The 22,166-nt window shown below is 45.8% G+C and overlaps 1 protein-coding gene across 1 annotated transcript in view; it reads left to right on the top strand.

Annotated features, from left to right (window-relative positions):
• gsg1l2b (gsg1-like 2b) overlaps positions 1-21,383 on the top strand; it is a 170,020-nt gene extending 148,637 nt beyond the window's left edge. The window contains exons 4-5 of the mRNA XM_080209224.1: positions 17,031-17,142; positions 21,080-21,383. Of these exons, the coding sequence (XP_080065350.1) occupies positions 17,031-17,142; positions 21,080-21,383 (416 nt within the window). The remainder of the gene's footprint in view (positions 1-17,030; positions 17,143-21,079) is intronic.
• The last annotated feature ends 783 nt before the right edge of the window (positions 21,384-22,166 follow it).

The raw sequence follows: 22,166 nt of genomic DNA on the forward strand, positions 1-22,166 counted from the left end.
GCTCCACAGTACAGAAGGAGACCATTCAGCCCATTGAGTCTGCCCTGACCCATGCCCTACTCCCGTAACCCCATTATTTACCTTGCTATTCCCCCTGACACAATGGGGCAAATTAGCATGGCCAATCAAGCTAACTAGCATATCTTTCAGATTGTGGGAGCACCCAAAGGAAACCCATGCAGACATGGGGAGAATGCACAGACAGTGACCCAAGGTGGGAATTGAACCCGGGTCCCTGGCGCTGTGAGGCAGCAGTTCTAACACCATGCTGTTAACGGAAGATAGGACCGCATGCACTGTCCGATTCCCCTATGGACAAGTACTTTGCTGTCCAGGCGCACATCAGCTGAATGGTCACCTGGACAAGTTACTGGGATGGTGCAACTATCTGCAGGGTGTACTGCAGCCTGAGTCACTGCTTTCTGAGGGGTAACAGTCAGGCAAGAACCGAGGCAGGAACAAATAGGAAAATTTTCAAGGAAGAATACTTCTGGAAAGGGACCTGCTTACAAAAACCAGACAGACATGATGACACAGACTGATTGCAATAAAACTGTACAAAGGCACAAAATGTAAAAATAATTGCTAGCATCCTTTGGAAAATCTGCATTATTTTGCAAACTTAAATTGCAAGTTTGTGATAGAGGGAGTGATCTTTAAACATAAGAAATCTGAATTGGACAGGTCATCTCCCCCAGTTTCTGCTGCATTATTTCTAACACTCATTGCTGATACACTCAGGACTGTCTTATCTCACTTGTGATGGCCTGGTGGTATTATTGCTAGACTAATTATCCAGAAACTCAGCTAATACTTTGGGGACCTGGGTTCAAATCCCAACCGTGGCAGTTGGCGGAATATTCAATAAAAAAAATCTGGAATTAAGAATTTACTGATGACTATGAAACCATTACTGATTGTCGGAAAAACTCATTTTGGTTCACTAATGGCCTTTAGGGAAGGAAATCTGCCGTCCTTACCTGGTCTGGCCGACACATGATTCCAGAGCCACAGCAATGTGGTCAACGCCCAACTGCCTTAGGGCAGCCAAGGATGGGCAATAAATGCTGGGCAGCCAGCAATGCCCAAGTCCCACAAATGAATGTTAAAAAGATGTTGACAGTAGCTGTAATGGAACCACACAAACCCCAGCCTTCCCATCCATTTCTACAGAATTGATCTCCATTTCACATCTTCTGCTACAATACAGAGAGACAAAACAGGGGAACACGGAAAACAGAAAGATTATTGGCGGGATTGTCCACCCAGACACCCTAGGAATGAAAACAACTCACCCGAGGTTAACAGACTTTTGAATGGCGCACTGAGTTTTCTGTCTTGCCCGCTACGATTCCTGCGGGATATGTATACAAAAGGGGAGGAATAGCGAGGAAATCGGGATGAAGCGGAAAGCGAGTGGGAGGGATTGAGAGAGAGGGGAAAGCAGTGAGGGAAAGACAGGAGGGGAGAAGAGAGAGAGAGAGAAAAAGGGGGAGGGAGGAGAGAGAGAGGGATAGTAAGACAGAAAACCTGCTGTGAAGCAGGTGCTGGAGGATGGGATTTGAATGGGTGATGAATTTTTATTTTATTATTTTGGCCCGAGCCTTCTCTCCATCACAAACTTGCAATTCAAGTGACAACTTCACAAAATAATACAGATGGGCTGAGTAGTCTCTTTTTGTTCCATAATTTGGAAATATACTTTAATAACTTCAGACTTTTTAATTTCTTCCACTCTAACTTCCCTGTTATTTCTGGAAACTACTTCCACCTGTTTCAATATTCAGTATGCCAGCTGTGAGGGAGAATATCAGCAGCTGCATATTAACCTGATGGACATATTAATGAAACATGATCCAGGGTAGAGAATCGGCTTCCCTTGGTACTTGCTTGAAATCGCAGCGATACACTTCAAAACTATAAATGATCCAGACTTGAGACCTCAACTGGCCTCTTAGAAGCCTGTCAAACTCAGGACACGAAAGGGAGCTCTGGTTCAGGATCAAAATTGTCGATCATTTGCAAAGGGTCTCATAGCAATCACAGAAACCCAACATAGCAGGAGTGCAGAAGAAGGCCATTCAGCCCATCGAGTCTGCACTGACAACAATCCCACTGAGGCCCTATCCCTGTAACCTCACATATTTACCTCGCTAATCCCTCTAACCTATGCGTCCTGGGACACTAAGGGGCCAATACACCTAATCCACACACCTTTGGACAGTGGGAGGAATGGCCAATTAGCACAGCCAATATTAGGTTTATTGGCCAATAAGCATGGCCAATACACCTAATCCGCACACCTTTGGACAGTGGGAGGAAACTGGAGTCCCCAGAGGAAACCCATGCAGGGAGAATGTGCAAACTCCACACAGACTGTGACCCAAGCTGGGAATCGAACCCAGGTCCCTGGAACTGTGAGGCAGCAGTGCTAACCGCTGTACCACCTTGACTCTCTTTGGCAATCGTGAATGTTGGCAAAATAACTTAAAGAGATGCTGCCATTTCTCTTTGCTGGCTCTTCGTAAGAGATTTTAGCTCCAAACAAGAACTGTTCGCAACATTAACACTTGGCGGGGAGGTGGGGGAAGATTTTCCAGCCACATTACTCCCAGTGAAGATTGTGCTAAGTCAGGAAAACTGCGTGCAGACCCTGTGCCTCCGACTCTGAAGCCTATCTGCTAATTCCACCCACTGAGGTGTGAATCTCTGCGCTGGTGGATGGTGTGAGTGATGGCAACCGGAATGTCGGCGCTGTGCCTTAACTGGGCGGGTGCCAGCGGGATATGGGGACCATGTCGGGGGGGGTTGGGTGCTGCATGGCTGTGGGGTGTCAGGGAGTGGATTGATGTGGACATTCCAGGTGTAACGGACAGGACTGATGCCAGGATGTGATGATGGACACTCAGCCTTGCAGATTGAATGAGGTTGTACATTTGCCCGTGGCGTTGGGTGCCAGTCCTCAGTGTCAGGCTGCGGGCACTGATGCAGCCTCCACACCCCAGGTCACATTTCCGTCCCAGCTCCTGGATTGTCTGCTCTTTCGGAGTATGGGGTGGCCCACTTCCCCTCTACCGTGGACAAAAGCCTTCCAAGACCTGTCACCGTGAAGCTTTCCATCCTCCTGGTGTGATTGGCTGTGACTTTGAATCAGTGTTTTCACACGCTAAGGGGAATCGACCAATTAGAGGCTGATGTCACTCTGCATTGCCCGCTGATAGGCTCATTTGTATTTGGTGAGCCTATCAACAGGGAACAGAGTGACATTAGGCTCCGATTGGTGACCAAGAATTGCCCATAGACACCAGCCAACATGGAGCCCGCCCATCTGGCCGAGGCCCTGTGCCTGGGCATGGTGTAAACCCACCTCTTGGCAGGAGACGTGATGGGCTATGCACCCACTGCAATAGCTTAATGTGTTTCACCAAATGTTAATAGTTATGTTCCGTCAACCCGTTCAATCTTTATGCTATAAAATGGTTTGCACAGTTACTCTTCGAGCGCACTGTTACATCTCAGCATCATCAGTTACATCTCAACACCACATCTCAACGTCACCCAACTTAAACAGGGACGATATAGACCGAGTGATCTAGTGATGATGTGACTAAGGGTCATGTGATGGAGTGGGGGAATTCTTCCCAGAGTGTGGATAGAATACAATCATGGACTAACTGCTCAGCACGTGAATAAAGCACTGTTGTTCTAAGTTCTTGGTCACCAGTTATAGGAAACCTGCATTCCTGCAGTGAAATGAATTGGCAAAGTTTGATGCCAGTAAAACATTCACCACAGTAACAAATTTAAACTGGAGCTAGGAGAAAGGGAAACCTCATTGTACACAAGACTTGAGGGGTAAATGAGAGGGAACAGGAAGGGAAGGGAACTGATGTCAAAGGAACAAATGGATGGGCGCAGTCTTACTGCCCGCTCAAGCCACACTCCTGCAGCAGCCAAGTCGGAGAATTCGGTGACAAGCCAAATTTCCATTCACTGCAGCGGGATGGGAAAATCCCACTGGCGTGGACGGTCAAGGAAGATAGGATTGAAGAATATATCAAGAGATAGGCAAATGGACTTGTGATTTATCACGAAAGCTTGATGGACCCACTGCCTTTCTCTTGCTGCTAAGGACTCTTTATGTTCTTAAGTACAATATAGCTTGTGAATAAACAAAGAACAAAGAAAATTGCAGCACAGTAACATCTTTCCAGGGACCGTATCCCTCTATTCCCATCCTATTCATGTATTTGTCCAGACACCCCTTAAACTATCATAGCTGCTTCCACTACCTGCCCCGGCAGCGAGTTCTCGGCACCCACCACCCTCTGTGTAAAAAACCTTGCCTCATACATCTTCTTTAAAACTTGCCCCTCGCACCTTAAACCTATGCCCCTAGTAATTGATTCTTCCACCCTTGGAAAAAGCTTCTGACTATCCACTCTGTCCATGTCCCTCACAATCTCGTAGATTTCTATCTAGGTAACTTCATTGCGGCGTTAATGTAAGCCTTATTTGTGACTAATAAATAAACTTTAGGTGTCAGGAACAGTTAAGCACGCACCCTCGGTCAACCCACAGCCAGCGTCCATACCACTACACTACTGGAATGCAGTGGCTTTGATTCAGAGACTCTGGGTAATGCTCTGGGGACCTGGGTTCGAACCCCACCATGAACCCTCTCCTCCGCCTTCACCCCATTTCCATTTATTTTCTTTTTTCCTATTCATCTATTTTATCACCCTGCTTTCTCAGCTCACCTTCCCACTTTCCATTCCAGCGCTCCTTCTTGCCCCTACCTCTCCCCCCTCCCCGCCCCATGCCTACAAGGCAACTGCCACATTCCCCAGTAGTCCATTAACCTTTATCTGTACCTGTATTCTGCCATTCACACATTCTGATCACTTAATGGACACTTTTTAGCACCTTCTTGGCCTTCTGTATCCTCATTTACATTCCCTTTGTCCCATTCCAAACCGCTCCCCGCCCCAACCCTCATATAAATCTCTGCTGATTCTCTTTGCTCTCAGTTTGACAAAGGATCATCCAGACTCAAATTATTGTCTCTATTCTCTCCCCACAGATGCTGTCAGACCTGCTGAGATTTTCCAGCATTTTCTGCTTTTGTATCAGATTCCAGCGTCTGTAGTATTTTGCTTTTAACTATCTTTAAGACAGCAAGTGGAGGGAGTTCATTGAAAGGAATGAGTTCTTGATCAATAATGGGACAGTCTACAGTAATTATATATATGTATTAATATACATATATAATATGCATATCTAAATGGAGAACAACGACAGAATTCTGAGGTGTAGAAGGATCTAGGTGTTCGAGTGCATGAGTCACAAAAAGTTAGCTCTGCAGGTACAGAAAGTTATGAAGACGACTTTGAATGCTATCCTCTATTATGAGAGAAATTGAACATAAAAATAAGGATGTTTTGCTTCAGTTACGCAGTTTTGGTCTCCTTATTTAAGACAGGATATAAATGCATTGGAGGCGGTTCAGAGGAGCTTGCTGGATTGATACCTGGAATGAGTGGGTTGTCTTATGAGGAAAGGTTAGACAGGCTGGTTTTGTTTCCACTGGAGTTTAGAAGGTTGAGGGGTGACTTGATTGAAGTGTATAAGATCCTGAACGATCTTGGTAAGGTGGATATGGAAAGGATGCTTCCTGTTGTGGGTGAGTCCAGAACTAGGGAGCACTGTCTTAAAATTAGTGTTCACTCTTTTGGGACAGAGCTGAGGAGATTCCTTTTACCCTCAGAGAGTTGTGTGACTTTGGAACTCTCTGGTCAAAACTCTACCACCTCCGGGGCGGGCGACGTTCCCAGAACGGAAATCTCCATTGGCTTCAGGTGGAACTTTACAACCTTGCCTGAGCAATTCCGTAAAACCCCACCCTCTGCCTCGCAAGGTGATGGAAGTGGGGGTCATTGAATATTTGAAGGCGGAGGAGATAGATTTGCATTAGGTGAGGGGATTGCAGGCTTTCAGGGTAGATGTGAATGTGGAATTTGAAACAGAGACATATCAGTTCATGATCTTATCAAATAGTGGGGTAGGTTTGAGGGGCAGAATGGTCTAGTTCAGCTCCAACTTTGTTCGTATTAAGTGTTATCTATAAATATGTAAGTTCTATGCATCAACAAACAAAGTTACAAATATAAAAATCCATACCTGTATACAGGCAGAGACAGGTACATGTACACATGCACTCGGAATTGTACACGTGTACAGACATATAGATAAGCATTCACTAATTGTAACAGAATAACACATGGGTTTAATGGAAGCACTTACAGGACTATCCAATTTGTTGATGTCAGAAAGTGACCACCACAGTCTCTCTCTCTCTCGCCAACAAAACAGACGTTTCTCAGAATATGATTTCTAAGAAGCTGCATTGGAGAATGCGATGGAAAGCATCAGGATTAAACACTTAACAGTCAGAGTGTTCACCTGTATGAAAGGTTAACTCAACGTGTTACGCATCAGAATAGTGGCTCAGATTCATTTCCATGGAAACCACTCTACTAAGTGCTCGATAATATGGGTGATTTTTCAGCAAAGCGTGCAGTTTTGCAGTCTGCGCACACAGTTAATTGCTGATTCCAGCCTCATTTTTCTCAAATGCCGAAGCTAATACGTCCAGCACGAGAGTGGATTTTACTTGGGTGAGCCAACCCGTAACTGCATGCTGCCAAAGTGATGCGTTTGGTGACCCCTGGCGTGCCCGGGGTATAGAACGCGTCAGAGATTGATCCCTGGTTGGCCGTAACCTTTGGGCTCCCAGTTAGTGGTCATGATGTGGAGATGCCGGCGTTGGACTGGGGTAAACACGGTGAGAAGTCTGACAACACCAGATTTGAGTCCAACCAATTTATTTGAGAATAAACTCACAAGCTTTCGGGGTTTGTCCCTTCGTCAGATGAATGGAGAGCTCTGGAGAATGGAGAACTCTCCACTCACCTGACGAAGGGACAAACCCCGAAAGTTTGTGAGTTTACTATCAAATAAATTGGTTGGACTCAAATCTGGTGTTGTCAGACTTCTTACTCCCAATTAGTGGCCAGCGCAGGTATGAAAGCTGACGGCTAAAAAAGTAGGAAAATGGGAAATGGGACCCAAGAAGAAGGAACAAGGCAGGAGAACAGCTCAGGAGGGGAGTTCCCATCCATTGAAATAGAACACAGAGAGATGTAAAATCACTTTGAGTAAGGGAGAGCAGCGATGAAAGAGAGGACAAACTGTCAGAGATTGTCCTTCTAATTAAAACAATCCTTTTTTTTTGAGTTCTATCGGGTCAGTGGCTTTCGATGAAACTACTCGACATCAATGCCAGTGAAGAGCAACTTCACTGCAGTTATTATTTATCAAAGGGGATTTCAGTATCACAGTGAGTTCAGTCCAGGGGTGATCACCCCTGGAGTTGTTGACAAACTGAAGGTCCACCTTTCAGAAAAGAAAAAGGAGCTGCCATTTACAGAACCAGAAAAATGCTGGAAATGCTCAGCAGTGTGTGACTTCAACCTGGCGTTGTCAGACTTCTTACAATGGCCATGGCAGTTCCCGTGGAGAAGAGTGTGGAGGCCTGAGGGGGAAGTCTGAGTTCCCATGCACGCGGTGACTCGAGGCGACTCGATGTGGCGAGCAGCAAACTAAAGGGTTTATTGATTGAGAACCGTATACAACAAAAGGTTTGGAAGCACAACTATACAGGTCTACTCCTAACCACGCTCTGACTCCAACTGCAGACTCTCAGCTCTGGGGATATATACCCTCACTCCAGATTGATCCAGGTCCGCGCACTTATGCTCCATCGGTTCCAGTCTGGTCACATGGCCGGCATGGGATCACCCCCTTAAAGAGCCCACTTGAATGCAGTTACATTATCTGATACTAACATTTCAGGAAGACCATGGATCATGAAGATCTGTCTCAATTTGTCAATAGTAGATTGATACTACAGTGCAGAAGGAGGACATTCGGCCCACTAAGTTTGCACCGACCACAGTCCCACCCAGTCCCATAATCCCATGCATTTACCCTAGCTAATCCCCCAGACACTAAGGGACAATTTATCATGGCCAATCAACCTAACCTGCACATCTTTGGATTGTGAGAGGAAACTGGAGTACCCGGAGGAAACCCACGCAGACTTGGGGAGAATGTGCAGACTCTGCGTACACAGTGACCCAAGCCAGGAATTGAACCCGGGTCCCTGACACTGTGAGGCAGCAGTGCTAACCGCCGTGCCACCGTTGCTGCCCCCTACTATCTACCAGTAATGGATCTCATTAACTGAATATCCCGCCACTTGGAATGGGCATCGACTAAGATCAGCAACATGCGCCCTAAAAAAGGCCCAGCAAAATCTACAGGAACCCACGGTTGGCCCAGGGGTCCGTGTTCGCTGGTGGGGGTAATGCTTGCTGAGCCTGACAACACATGCACTGCCCAGCCATTTGTTCAATGTCTCTGCCAATGCCAGGCTCCTGGCCAACATTGTCATTCTGCTCTGACCAGGATGGACATAATTTAACTCTTGGAGCAGTGGCCATCACCCTGGGGAAGATGCGATGACACAGGCCCTCACAGTAGCCCTCCACCTTCACAGGTTATCCTGTCTCTGTGTTGCAAATACGGCTTCATTTGTTCTGACTTGTCTAAGTGCCACCATGTCCGTACTATTTTCTTGGCCTCTGAAAGCAATGGGTCCCTATCTGTCCACGACTTAATGTGGGCTGCTGAAACAGGCAGGGTGTCCAAAATATACAGAGCCATTACTGCCTCAATACCATACAGGCGGTGACGGTCTGTGGCAGTGACAGGTGACAAAGTGAAATCTGTGTTCCCGGCCTGGAAGGCCTACCTGTATCCTGCCATCTCTGCTCCCTGGCCAAGGCAATAGTTGGCATTGGCATATCCTCTTGGAAAAGCCCCAACAATGACTTGTAGTTTGATACAATAGTGAAGTGAGGTACATAGCTGTACTGGTGAAACATCTTCACTGTGTAGGTGACTGCTTGGCTTTCTTTGTCGATTTGTGAGTCCTTCTTCTCAGCTTCTGACAAAGTCCTCAAAGTAAGTGCATTTGGCCTTTCCACCCCATTCTATGGGACTGAACTGCTCCAACTCCAGGATTACAATTGGATCAGCCATGGTTTTGCTGAACGGCAGAACTGGCTGGAGGGGCAGAGTGGCCTCTTCCTGCTCCTAATTGCATGTGTTCATATGTAAGTAGAAGCCTGACCTCCAGATGGAGAGCCTATCATGGCCAAAGGTCACACCCACTGTGGTAGCGTGGCCCCTTTAATGGGCACCCCTTCACTGGACCACATGACAGACCAGAACCGATGGAGTGCAAGTGAATGAATGCGGGCCTATTGGGAGCGAGGGTGAGCATTCCCAGGGCTGAGAGGCTGCAGTTAGAACCAAAGTGTTGTTAGGAGTCGGCCTGTAGAGTTGTGCTGTTAAATCACAGCTGACTATGAATAGCTTGCTCAGGTCAAAGTGTCGACAATTGTAAAGCTCGTTTGACTAACTGGCTGAAGGTTTTTTGTGTCCGGGTGTCACCTCCTCACCAGGTTGTAAGCCTGCGGGTTGCGGACTGTGAGCGGTATCACCTCCTCTTATCCTCAGACGTTATTTTGTCTGCCATGCAAAAACAAAATGCAGACTCTCAGTGTGCTGCCCCCAACTCTCAATGATGCGGAGATGCCGGCGTTGGACTGGGGTAAATGCAGGAAGAAGTCTCACAACACCAGCTTAAAGTCCAACAGGTTTATTTGTAGCAAACACCACTAGCTTTCAGAACTGGCTATTCCTTCATCAGATGGGTGGGAGTGGTTGGGAACTCCCACCCACCTAACCTGGTCAGGAAGGCTAATGGGATGCTGGCCTTCATAGCGAGGGGGATTGAATATAAAAGTAGGGAGGTCTTGCTGCAGCTGTATAGGGCATTGGTGAGGCCGCAACTGGAGTACTGTGTGCAGTTTTGGGCGCCGCACCTGCGCAAAGATATTTTGGCCTTGGAGGGAGTGCAGAGGAGGTTTACTAGGCTGATACTGGAGTTGAGAGGGTTGAGCTATGAGGAGAGGCTGAATAAACTAGGCTTGTACTCGTTAGAGTTTAGAAGAATGAGGGGAGATCTCATTGAGACGTATAAGATGATGAATGGGATGGATAGGATAGAGGTGGAGAGACTCTTCCCGCTCAGAAAGGATAGTAGGACTAGGGGGCACAGCCTCAAGATAAAGAGGGGGGAGGTTTAGAACGGAGTTGAGGGGGAACTGCTTCACTCAAAGGGTGGTGAATCTCTGGAATTCTCTGCCCGTTGAAGTGGTGGAGGCTACCTCGCTAAATATTTTTAAGACGCGGGTTGATGGGTTTTTGATAAGAGAGGGGATTAAGGGTTATGGGGAGAGGGCGGGAATGTGGAACTGAGCCACGACAGATCAGCCATGATCTCATTGAATGGCGGGGCAGGCTCGAAGGGCTAGATGGCCTACTCCTGCTCCTATTTCTTATGTTCTTATGTTCAAAGGAACAGCCAGTTCTGAAAGCTAGTGACGTTTGCTACAAATAAACCTGTTGGACTTTAACCTGGTGTTGTGAGACTCCTAACTGTGCCCAACTCTCAGTCACAGGTCTAATGGCTCTACCTTTCCAAACAGCAGCCTCTTAAAAATAGGATCTGAACCTTTCTCCTCTGAACTTTGAACTTCAAACTTTGACTGTGAGCGATCACTCTCTTCCCTCGCTAACTCTGCAGTGCGCTCCTTCAATGACTGTTCGGGTTTTTCTCGCCACTGGTGTAGTAACTAGAGACAACTCGATGTGGTAACTAATAAAATAAAGGATTGTTTGAGTGAGAAGAACGATACACAATGAAGGATTTAACAGCACAACTCTACAGGCCGACTCCTAACAACACTCTGACTCCAACTGCAGCCTCTCAGGCCTGGGAATGCTCACCCTCGATCCCAATAGGCCCCATTCATGCGCTTATGCTCCAATGGTTCTGGTCTGTCATGTGGCCAGTGAAGGGTTGCCCATTGAAGGGGCCACTCTACCACAGTAGGTATGACCTTTGGCCTTGAAAGGCTCCCCATCTGGAGGTCAGGCTTCTGTTGACATCTAAACACTGGAATTAGGAGCAGGAGGAAGCCACTCTGCCCCTTGAGTCTGTTCTGCCATTCAGTAAAATCGTGGCTGATCCGATTGTAACTTCAACCCCATATTCCTGCTTAGTCCCGATAATCTTCTACTCCCTCAGGAATCAATGTATTTTTGCCTTAAAATTGCTGAAAGATTCTGCTCTCACTGCCTTTTGAGGGAGAGAGTTTGAGAGACTTTGACTGGGGATTAGCCCAGAGTAGGCCACAGGACCTTGGAGCGGAGTGGGTTGAGGGTGGAGAGGAGGAGGAACTACTTCTTGCAGAGGGTGGTGAATTTTTGGAACTCGTTGCCCCATAACGCAGTGGAATCTGGATCGTTGAATGCTTTCAAGGAGATAGATATATTGCTAAGAAAAAAAATGGGAAAGGGGGATATGGGGAACAGGTGGGGAGGTGGATTTGAAAGCAGGGAGAGATCAGACATGATTTGATTGAATGGCGGAGCGGGATCAAAGAGCTGAATTTGTTTACTTCTGCTCCTAATTCTGACGCTCCTCTGTTCCGATGTTTCTGTGTTCCTCCGCGAGGGAATTCCTATGTGACAAGATTAGCATCAGCCTTGGCACAAACAACCCAAAGCAATTTTCTGATGATTCTTGTCAGAAGAAGATTGGGGAGTTTAATGTAATCCTATCCCAGTGCATGAACTGAATGTGGGAAGAGGAAGCCTTGACTAGCTAGAGAACCTTCAAGGCTAAATATGGAGCATTCATTTCATATTTAGACTGGGGAAATAAAGTTTGACTTACGTTCAGCTGCTCCAATGGTGTTTTCTCAGAGAAAGTACAGCGATGTGCTTCAAATGCATTACTGTGCCAGTGAGGAGTGTCCACCTGATCAAAGCTCCAGCTACACTTGAGTGACTTGCTATTAGTTGGCACTGTGCTGTTACCAAGTACAGAGATACTTAGACTGAACACCGCTCAAACGGATAAGGCCTGACCCTCTGGGCTGTTGGACAGCCTCGCATCAAACACCTGATGCAAACCATTTCTCCGGAAGAGGACAATTTGGTGCGTTAATGGGGCTGGTAGTTTAGCGCCAGGTCACGCATGGATGGAATTCAGGCAGTCTCATGACTAACCCCAGGTTGACTGCGCGCCAACATAAATCCAGAGACCTCTCACCGGTCACTCCGGGAGGTCATGCATGAGATGAATTCAGTTAGCTCCCCGCACTAATCCCAGCAGACTGTACTTGGGTTGATCCCAGGTTGAGGAGTAACCCTGAACGAATGTTCAGGCACTAGATTCAATCACACATATTGCATTAGATGTCCCTCGGCATCGAACCATTGGAGATTGTATAGAATGGAAAAGGCTGTGCTCAGGACAAAAGAACCTGTTTTGTTCTGAACATGGTCTGTTTTTTATACAGCACCTTTGATAGCCACAGGACGTCCGAAAGCTGCTCACTGTCAATCCAGTACTTGTGAAGAGTAGGCAAGCGTAGTGGAAATAGCAGCCAATTTTACACATAACAAGGAATGACAAATAGCAATGGGCTGCAGGCCATGGGTGGAGGTTTTTTCAAAGGCTAAGTATTGAGCTTAACTTTAACAAATACAAAGACACGCACCATAGTATCCTAGTGAAAGACGTTCCTTTATCGATCAGCGCATGCCGGGAGAGAAGGGCTGGGCACTCCAGCTCTCCTCTGAAGTTGGCAATACAATTTCCAAAAGTTATTTTACACACCCACTGGCTCACCCCCAGTGGCTAATGAATCAATCTTCATTACTACAAGTCGGTCATCGTTAGTGAATGTCATATACCTCGGCCAATCACAGATATTATCTGACATCATGCTAACAATACGTTCTAGTGGTTACTGACAGACTTTCCCATAGCCACCTGGTCTAAACTCTTTATCTGGTCCCACACTCGGCCTATTCATTAGCTGTCTGGAATCACTAGTCTGTCCTTGCTCAATGAATGCTTCATTCACTGAGCTGCCCGGTACTCATGCTTCTGTGGGTTTATTGTTATAAGGAATGTGATTCACTTCACTGGCCTATTTCCCATAACATCTTAGAACCTTTAATCAAAATCCATGCCTGTACAATAACGGCGGAACGGCAGCACAGTGATTAGCACTGCTGCTTCACAGCACCAGGGACCTGGGTTCAATTCCTGGCTTGGGTCACTGCCTGTGTGGAGTTTGCACATTCTCCCCATGTCTGAGTGGGTTTTCTCTGCGTGCTCCAGTTTCCTTCCACATTCTGAAAGATGTACTGGTTATGTGCATTGTCCTGAACTGTGGTGACTAGGGGAATTTCACAGTATCTTCACTGCCTTACTTGTGACTAATAAATAAACTTTAACACCTCCAAAAATACATGTTTAAATTCTCTACTGTGGTTATATGTGTTTCTATGCAGACAGTACGTCTGTAAGATATATATATATGGCAGCCTACGATTCTTATCCTAAGCTAATCCATTCTGATCTAATAGTCTAGAGTATTTTGAAGTCCTCTAACACCATGAAAATCTAATTTCCAGTGATATTGGCTGAAGTATGAGTAGTGGCTTGGACATCAGATAGAACTCTCCCATTTGAAACAGCAACCTTATATATCCACCTGAGAGTGCGGAGAAGACCTTGGATTAAAATCTTATCAGAAAAACACACCTCAAGCAGTGCAGCACTCCCGCAGCGCTGTACCAATGTGTCAACCCGGTTTTTGCGCTCAAATGGAGTGGGACTATGAAGAACAATCTTTTGACTCTGAGCTGTTAGCCTATTAGCAATAACAGAATGAATTACAGATAGTACACAGTATTAGCCCAGTAGAACTCACGCACAATGGCCAAAAATCTCCCACCTTGCGGGAATCGTAGTGGGCGAGACAGAACATTCGGCAGATCATTTAAAGGTTTGTTGAGATCGGGCAGGAATTTCCAGTCTTGGGATGCTTGTGGCTGAAGAATCCCGCCCAAGTCTGCAAGTTTTGGCAGGACTAATCGTGAGACTATCCATCATTTATTAGCAAACCGGACAGCAATTTTTGGCATCTATACATGCTGAAATCAAAGATTGTTGTCTTACTTTTCCAGGAGTTCCACTACACCAATGCCTCACATAGACCGCTGGCATTCTCATAGATGCATAAAGTTGCAGTACTCACTAGATGAATCATAAACAGTCAAGACTTGTGCAGTGAAGGATAATTGACTGCTTCATGGTGTGGAAAGCTGCTGGGGTTTGCAGGATAGGCCCAGGGTGAGGCCTCAAGTGTTGGAGTAATGAAGTTTCTTTATTAAACCTTTTTCTTTGATTTATAAGTAAGTTTTGTCCTATTTTGTTGCCTACAACTGAAGAGTTCCTCCTGGTGGATCAACACTTCTAAGTTAAATAAAATTGCTGAAAGTAAAGACAAGTTGCAGTATAATTCCTCCATTATATATTAACAGTTGGCATTAACTCCAAAGATTTGCAGGTTAGGTGGATTGGCCATGCTAAATTGCCCCTTAGAGTCCTAACATGTGTAAGTTAGATGAATTAGCCATGGTAAATATATGGGGTTACTGGGATAGGGCCTGGATAAGATGCTCTGTCAAAGAGCTGTTGCAGGCTCAATGGGCAGAATGGCCTCCTTGTGCACTGCATCTATTCTATGATAAACACTTGTGATGTCCCAAAGTGATTTCAAGATAAATAAATATATTTTTTGAAGTACTGTTGTAGTGTTGATAAACAATTTGTCTGCATCATGATCCATTAAACAGAAATGAGATAAATGTCCAGGTATCTATTCCAATTCGATTTGATTTATTATTGTCACATGTATTATTATACAGTGAAAGGTATTGGTTCTTGCATGCTGTACAGACAAAGCATACCATTCATAGAGAAGGAAAGGAGTGTGTAGAATATAGTATTACAGTCATAGCTAGGGTGTAAAGAAAGATCAACTTAATGCGAGGTAGGTCCATTCAAAAGTCTGATGGCAGCAGGGAAGAAATTGGGTCAGTTGGTATATGTCATCAGACTTTTATATCTTTTTCCCGATGGAAGAAGGTGAAAGAGGGTATGTCTGGGGTACATGGAGTCCTTAATTATGTTGGCTGTTTTTCTGAGGCAGCAGGAAGTGTAGACAGAGTCAATGGATAGGAGGCTGGTTTGTGTGATGGATTCGGCTACATTCATGACCTTCTGTAGTTCCTTGCAGCTTTGGGTGGAGAAGTGGTACTAGTTGATGAATACAATTGACTGGAAAGCTTCCCTTGCTCTCTTTCAATGGGTGCATAGGATCTTTCACATCTGTCTGAGAGGGTGAGCACAGTCTTATCTAAATGGCATCTTCAATAGTGCGAAATTCCCTCATTGATGAATAGGAATGACAGTGTAGATCAACGAGATAATTTGATGTGGGGCTTAGAACCCAGAACATCCAACTCAAGGGGTGAGGAAGCTCCCCCTAAACAACCACTGACACCTTTAACATATCAATATCATCTAAGGAAGGCCTCAGAGGCATGAGGGAAAAAGAAGGTAGCGGGAGTGGAGAGGGATCTTCTGGCATTGAAGGAGATTACAGAAACGGGTTGGAGCAAGATGATGGAGGGATTTCAACACAAGGATAATAATGATCAGTTTGAGGCCTTGGAGGAACAGGAGCCAATTTGGATCATGGATGGTAGATGGGCAGGACTTATTGTCCAATAACAGTCTCCAGAAGAAAGCAAGAGGATTTGCAGGATTTCTCACCAAAAGCAATGGACGTTGAAGATTACGTCTCATATAAAGGAATCTTATTTACATAGATAAATAGTCACAAGCATAGCTATTAACCACGGATGCTCAATTATCTTAAAGAAGCCCTTGATATTCTTTTGTAAATTGGAAAAATATCGAGCTGCCAGGTGTAAATCTTGTGTGCGAGAAGTTTAATTGTAGTTTAACCTGGCTCACAGCAGCCGATCGGACTATCAGACATCTCCAATATGTTTTCCTCTCTTTTCTCACACACTTGATCCCCTGCCTTCTATCTTAGCCGCTCTTTTTCTATAGCATTCTTTATCGCTTCAGAACCTGCCAGTCGCCTCCTGCTTTCTGTCCCTGGGCGCATCTCCCGATATCAGCCCTCCGGAGACTGCATCGGAACTGTATTCAGACGGTCCGGCTGCTTGTCTGAAGTTTATGCATGAGCTGATACACAGCATCTGTCGGAATTAACACAGGGTAATCCTGGCACCTCTCCCACATGAACCCCAGGAAGTTGCAGGAAACTTAATCCAATCGTCTGCCAGGATGAACAGGTCAACCGTACATATTCCCAATTCCGTATCAACTCACAGGCTCGTGAGTTGAGCCCCCAGCACCTGTCAGTGTTATGAATTGAATATGAATTGGATTCCGATAGGTCTCGGTATTAATCGGACATGATTAGTGATTGAGTGAATCCAGCCATCTGCCAGCACTGAATCGGTCAGTCGCATGGCGTTTCGATCCCAAGCACCAGCCCAGGGACACCACAGTGACTTGAATGCTGCCAGCTGTCAGTATGAACACTGGGAGATCACACGTGAATTGGATTCAGGCAGTTAACTTAGCAAGACTGCAGATGGACTGAATCCAGGCATCTGCCAATGTTAACAGTGGGAGAACCACATGCACAGACTGTATCCACACTGCCATCAAACACTGTGATGGTCCAAATCCAGACAGCCCCTGACTGCGAGAAACACTTGATTCTGCTCAGAATTGGTTCGATGCGCCTGCGATAAACAGAAAATGCGGCATCGGAATATTAAATTCTGGAATAAACGGAAGAATAAATGATTAATGTATTGCTTTTTGAGCTTTGCTCGCTGTCTGACGTCCTTGTGACTTGGTGTTGCAGGTCTCCTGGGGATGGTGGCCCATATGATGTACACGACCGTGTTCCAGATGACTGTCAACCTCGGCCCAGAAGATTGGCGACCGCAGACCTGGGATTATGGATGGTCGTACTGGTAAGCGACATTGCCCAAAACTGTGTGAAAAGTTAACAGTTCACATCCGTTCTCCTTCAGTTAAAGGACAGCTGAATGCCTGCTGTTTTATTGCATAGAAAATGCAGTACAAAAACAAACCCAATTAGTTTGCTTTGGTGTTTTTATGCTCCAAACAATCCTTCCTTCACCCGACTGGTCAACCTTCCTTGGTCATATTTATCCAACTTCCCTCTCAATGCATCTACACTATTTAACCTCAACACTTGTTTGAGGTAGTGAGTCTTGCATTCACACCACTCTCTGGGCTGTGTACAGCATTTGCATACTGTTTATTATGCATTTAAATTCCAAAATTATCCCATTCACAGATAATTACATTTTTTTCAGATGCAGAAAACTTATTTAAGATATAATTACTGATTCTCTGCCTTTCTCAGGGACGGTACATATTTTGATGATAAGGCAGCTTCAGAACATTATCACATTGTTCCAATGGTATTAAATTCAGCTGTAAGAATGTTCTTGTTGCAGTAAACTCTTCAGCACTAGATAGTGGAGACTTCATCCCAGACAACTTTATTCACATCTGCTGACGGCTCACCCCCATAGTCCCCAGTGCCCACGGTAAGCCAGTGTGTTAACACATGAGTTCACCTTCAGCTGTGCTAGCGATGGCAAGCTGGCTGTGGACTCGGGGCCAACACTTCAGCCAGCGCTAACTCCTGCTCCCTAATGATTGGCAGCGCCACAGCTATATTACTCAATGCTTGCTTCGGTAATTTTCCTTTTGGAATCAACTGCTCCTTTTAAAATGGACAGAGATCCCCGAACAAGATTTAAGAACATAAGAAATAGGAGCAGGAGTAGGCCATCTAGCCCTTCGAGCCTGCCCCGCCATTCAATAAGATGATCTGAAGTGGACCAGTTCCACTTTCCCGCTTTCTCCCCATAACCTTTAATTCCCCTTGTCTATCAGAAACCAATCTACCCGTGACTTAAATATATTCAGCAAGGTAGCCTCCACCACTTCAATGGGCAGAGAATTCCAGAGATTCACCACCCTTTGAGTGAAGAAGTTCCTCCTCAACTCTGTTCTAAACTGCCCCTCACTTATCTTGAGGCTGTGCCGTCTAGTCCTGCTATCCTTTCTAAGCAGGAAGAATCTCTCTACCTCTACCCTGTCCATCCCCTTCATTATCTTATACGTCTCTATAAGATCCTCCCTCAGCCTTCTGAACTCCAACGAGTACAGACCCAATCTATTTAGTCTCTCTTCATAGGCCAACTCATGCCAAGTCTGTAGACGTGAGACATTTTGACAGTTCTGGGGATCCACAGTTCAAAGACTCAGAGAGATAAGTAGCGGATGTGGTGGAGTCAGAAGCTGCTTGGTGTCCGGTGAGAGTGAGGTAATGCAACTACTGATAACGTTAAAATTATTCTTGGGACATTGAGTCCTGTATGAGAATGGACATTACAGACTCACGGCAATGGGACCAGCAGCAAGATTTCGATGTAGAAAACAACTCTCAAAGGCATATTTTAAAAATCGACAAATAAACCAAGTTTTGGATCTGGGACATGGTAGGAAATTCCAAACTTGGTGGCACAGTAAAACTACATTAGAATCAAAACCATGGTTTAAAGGTCTCATTTACTGATGTCTCAGCATGAAGGATTCCTGTACCCTATGCCCTTGGTAGATACTAGACAAAAACCTTCATCTCTCTCTACCCCAACCATGACCGTTTGGGAATTAATGGAGTTAGGATCTGATTTTGAACTATTTTGCACTGACTAATTTGAGGAGATTGACAATGTTTACACTATTCCAGCTTTCCTGATTGTGACAGTTCTTTGAGTCGACACAGAAGATATCAATCAATAAACGTTGATCATTTCCACAAGAACATGAAACATTAGAATGTGCCAATATGTTGAAGAAATGGCACTGCTCATGGCAGTGATGTAAACAGTGAGTCCCCCTCATAGTGAATCATAGAACCCTACAGTGCAGAAAGAGGCCCTTCGGCCCATCGAGTCTGCACCGAACACAATCCCACTCAGGCCCTACCCCCATATCCCTACATATTATACCCACTAACCCCTCAAACCCACACATCCCTGGACACTAAGAGGCAATTTCTTAGCATGGCCAATCAACCTAACCCGCACATCTTTGGAGGAAACCAGAGTACCCAGAGGAAAGCCACACAGACACGAGGAGAATGTGCAAACTCCACACAGACAGTGACCCGAGCCGGGAATCGAACCCAGGACCCTGGAGCTATGAAACAGTAGTGCTAACCACTGTGCTACCTTGCCGCCCACGTGAGTCCTCATCATAGTGACTCCCCCTCATAGTGAGTCCCCTTCATAGTGAGTCTTTCATAGTGAATCCCTCTCTTGGACACAGGGAGTAGGGAAGAGATGATTGGAGATGGGAATGACTCCTCAGGGGAAAGTGTGGGTGAGGGGGTCCTCTGATTGTGAAGATGATCACAGGTCCAGTCCAGCCACCTCAGCATTGAAACTTCATATTCAATTTGCCACTGGGTATCAAATGTCTGAGAGTGAATGATATTGAATGTTCCAAGAATTCAGTTACTCTCCCCTTCGATCCAGCCCCACTTTCCTCATTCCTGTTTTCTGTAATTCCTGTTGGAATAATTCCTTGCCAGCTGATCATTCATTAGCCCATGACCTTTGTTTTTGTTTGACCCTCAGTTTCCCTGATCTCTTACATTTAGTCTCCTGATTACAGTGAGTGACTGCTTGGGTGAGACCTCGCAAACTGTGATGAATCAATCATCTGTCTGTTTTAATCGAATGCATTCCCTAGATGGCTGGCCGTACAGCCATCTATCATTTGGATTCCACAGTTCACAACATTATGTTGAATTCAGGTCTTTACATGCACTGCAATCTAATCACTGCAGCCCTGAGATGGACGAGGGTGGATTTTCTTCTTTCTGGTTCCTGGGGAGTAACTTCTTCTTGGGTGTAATGGAAAGAGAATTAGGGTGAACAAAATGTGATGCCAATATTTCCAAAGGTTCCACGAACAGCAGAGTCTGCATTCGATGCAGAACCAACATACAAATGACAACCCCAGCCTCCTGTTTCACATTCCCCACTGTTGGAGCGAAGGAAACCTGCAGCAGCTCTGGCAAAGGTCACAGGAGCTGCCTGGAGAAGAAAGACTCCCTCATCCACCCACGCCCACCCTCAATCCCCAGAGGATTTGGGACATGAAACCTCTTTGTCAGTCTCCATCAATAACCAACAAGTTCCATTATCACAGACCAAGAGGTGCAGCAACACTCCCCTTCCTGCGTACTCCCAACCAAGCCTTAAATCCCTTCCAGCATGTGTGCTATTAATCATAGTGCAGATGGAGGCCTTTCAGCCCATTGAGTCTGCGCCAACAACAATCCCACCCACACCCTATTCCTGTAACCCCACGTATTTACCTCGCTAATCCTCCTAACCTACACATCTTTGAACACCGATGGACAATTTAGTACATATCTGTGGACTGTGGGAGGTGACCGGAGCACCACACACGCAGACACGGGGAGAATGTGCAAACTCCACACAGACAATCACCCAAGGCCAGAATTAAACCCAGTCCCTGAGGCAGCAGTGCCAGCCACCGTGCTGCCCGTTTTTGGATTTTTTACGGCATCATTTAACACATTCACAGTGGATAGCAAACTGCAAGCCCAACACAGTCATTATTATGTTGAAAAATCAGTATTAAGAGCATGTGATACAGATAATGTAATGGGTTAATAATTAATAATTACTGAATAGTGAAGAAACGGAGAGAGTTGAATCTGATAATCTCCTTCTAAAAAATGTGCCGTTTCTAATAGATGTTTTTTGAATTTCGATCCGCGTGTTGAACTGTTATTTTTATTCATTAACTTTTAAGATATGTATTTTCCCTCAGTCTCGCTTGGGGATCATTTACGTGCTGTATGGCTGCATCAGTGACCACAATTAACACATACACAAAGACCATCCTCGAGTTCAAGCATAAAAGGAAGAACTTGGAACGAAGCTTAAAAACAAAACCCAAACTGATTGAGCACGAAGTGCCGGCGGAACGAGTGTGGGACAGATACATTAGCTCAGTGCCCAGCTCCACAGAGGAGTTCCTCGACCTCTCCAGTAATGGCCGCAAGATGTCCAGTGGCTCCGTCTTTGCGGACCTCAATGACATTCTGGATGCACAGGGCGAAGAGTACTGCTGAGATTCCGGGGACATTGCGCCAGATTGGTTCTAGCTATCACCTGTGTGTTCCGGAACGTTCTCTCTTGCTGTTTCCTTTTCTCCTCCAAGTTTGTAATGTCGCACATCAGGCATTAGTATGACAGGATGCGGCGAGTATTTCTGTTACACTCTGCCTCTCTGACCAACCGTACCGTTGCACTTTGATCGGCAAAAGAATCTCTGGCAATAGGTGCGGCAGATTTTCCTGACTTTGTTCCGGCACAGTGTAAGAGAGATCCCCAGGCGTTCTGTCTCAATACCGTGTTTTACAACCCACCAAAAAATATTAAGCAGTGGTGCCTAATTAGTCCTGATCATCGGAGTGTACTTGAGGGGGAAATCACTGCTCCATTCACCTCAATGGAGGAAGTGCTAACACACACACACACATACGCAGACATGTGCGCGCACACACACACAGACACACAGACACACACACACACACACACAAACAGTGACAGAGTGTTGGTCACTGGTCTTCCATTTCTAGAAGCTGGATTCTAATCCAGTCGAGGCTATGCGGTCAATATCTTCTTTGTTTGCTTTCCGTGAAGGTCACATGTAAACTGTCTTTGGTCATAACTAAAGCACAAAGTAGGGACGGTCTATCACTAAGGACTTGACCTCCTAAACACCCACGTTTTTCCGATGCTGGAAAATTGGAAAAGGGGCAGAACGGTGGCACAGTGGTTAGCACTGCTGCCTCACGGGACTAGAGACCCAGCTTCAATTCCTGGCTTGGGTCACTGTCTGTGTGCCGTTT

Source organism: Carcharhinus amblyrhynchos, chromosome 21 (genome assembly GCF_965287045.1).
Source record: "Carcharhinus amblyrhynchos chromosome 21, sCarAmb.v2.hapA, whole genome shotgun sequence".
Lineage (NCBI taxonomy): Eukaryota > Metazoa > Chordata > Chondrichthyes > Carcharhiniformes > Carcharhinidae > Carcharhinus > Carcharhinus amblyrhynchos.